This window comes from Prunus mume, linkage group LG8 (genome assembly GCF_029339155.1).
Source record: "Prunus mume cultivar Tortuosa linkage group LG8, ASM2933915v1, whole genome shotgun sequence".
Lineage (NCBI taxonomy): Eukaryota > Viridiplantae > Streptophyta > Magnoliopsida > Rosales > Rosaceae > Prunus > Prunus mume.
The window spans coordinates 22,088,474-22,089,990 of NC_142705.1; the positions used below are offsets into that span (position 1 = coordinate 22,088,474).

The following is a 1,517-nucleotide window of genomic DNA, read 5'->3' on the forward strand; positions in this document are numbered from 1 at the left end:
AGCTTGAGATGAGCATGGAGAAGAAGATACAACCTAACCTTCCACTTTGGATTCTACATGATGATGGTGCTTCAAATCAGCAAGGAAGTGGGGCAGGGTTGGTATTAACCTCACCTGAAGACAATGAGACCCAGTATGCATTACGGTTTGGGTTCAAGGCCTCGAATAATGAAGCTGAGTATGAAGCACTCCTTGCAGGACTTTGCCTAGCCTCCGAGCTTGGGGTTCAATAGCTATGCATTTTCAGCGACTCCCAATTGGTAGTAAATCATGTCACCGAGGAATACCAAGCTCGAGATAAAAGCATGAGTGCCTACCTGGCCAAGGCCAAGAAGTTGTTGGATGATTTCATTGGTTATGAAATCATTCAAATTCCTTGGCTCGAGAATGCGAAAACTAACTCCCTTGCTCAATTGGCATCTTCTATCGATATCGATCTGGGGAGATCCATCCCGGTGGAATTCTTGAAGAAACCTAGCATAGAGGAAGATCACGTGGAGGTGTTCCCTATTAGCTCTGAGCCAACTTGGATGGATCCAATACATGATTATCTAACGCATGGAGTCCTACCTGAGGACAAAGCAGAAGCTCGACGTGTACGGTATAGGTCATCCCGATATCTGATCATCAACAACAAGTTGTATAAAAGAGGTTTCTCTTTGCCATACCTGCGGTGCCTGACACCAGATGAGGCTAACTATGTGCTTCATGAAATCCACGAAGGGGTTTGTGGAAATCACTCAGGCACTCGATCTCTTGCTCACAAAGCCCTCAGACAAGGATATTATTGGCCAACACTCCAAGCTGATGTTAAGAAGATTGCTCAAACTTGTCCCAAATGCCAAGAATACGCGGTGGTTCCCCATCAACCACTAGAGAATTTGACTTCAATTAGTAGTCCTTGCCCTTTGCTCAATGGGGAATTGACTTGATTGGCCATATGCCAAAGGGAAAAGGTCAGACCAAGTTTGCCATTGTTGCAGTGGACTATTTCACCAAGTGGGCTGAGGCTGAACCCCTAGCTACAATAACCGAGAAGAACTGCACCGTGTTCCTTTGGAAGAACATCATATGTCGATTTGGTATCCCATACTCCATAGTTACCGATAATGGTAAGCAATTTGATAATGCCAAGCTTCGTGAGTTGTGTGCCGAGCTCAACATCAAGCATTTCTTCGCATCTCCTGCTCATCCTCAAGCTAATGGCCAAGTCGAAGCAATCAATAAATTGATACAAAAGAACTTGAAAGCAAGGTTGGACAAGGCCAAAGGAGCATGGGCTGAACTATTACCTCAAGTCCTTTGGGCATACAGAACTTCACATCGAACATCCACAGGAGACACCCCGTATGCCCTTGCTTTTGGAGCCGAAGCTGTAGTGCCTGTCGAGATTGGAATGGCTACGCACAGGGTGGAAGTGTTTCAAGCTGAAGCAAATGATAACCAGATAAATCTTAACCTGGATTTAGTAGAAGAACGACGGGACCATGCTCAGTTGTGCAATGCCTCATACCAAC

At 45.5% G+C, this 1,517-nt stretch overlaps 1 protein-coding gene across 1 annotated transcript; it reads left to right on the plus strand.

Moving 5' to 3' along the window:
• Positions 1–305: 305 nt before the first annotated feature.
• LOC148915060 (uncharacterized) lies at positions 306–932 on the plus strand. The gene has a single exon (XM_089043396.1). It carries the CDS (start codon positions 306–308, stop codon positions 930–932), a length of 627 nt encoding a protein of 208 aa, XP_088899522.1.
• Positions 933–1,517: the final 585 nt, after the last annotated feature.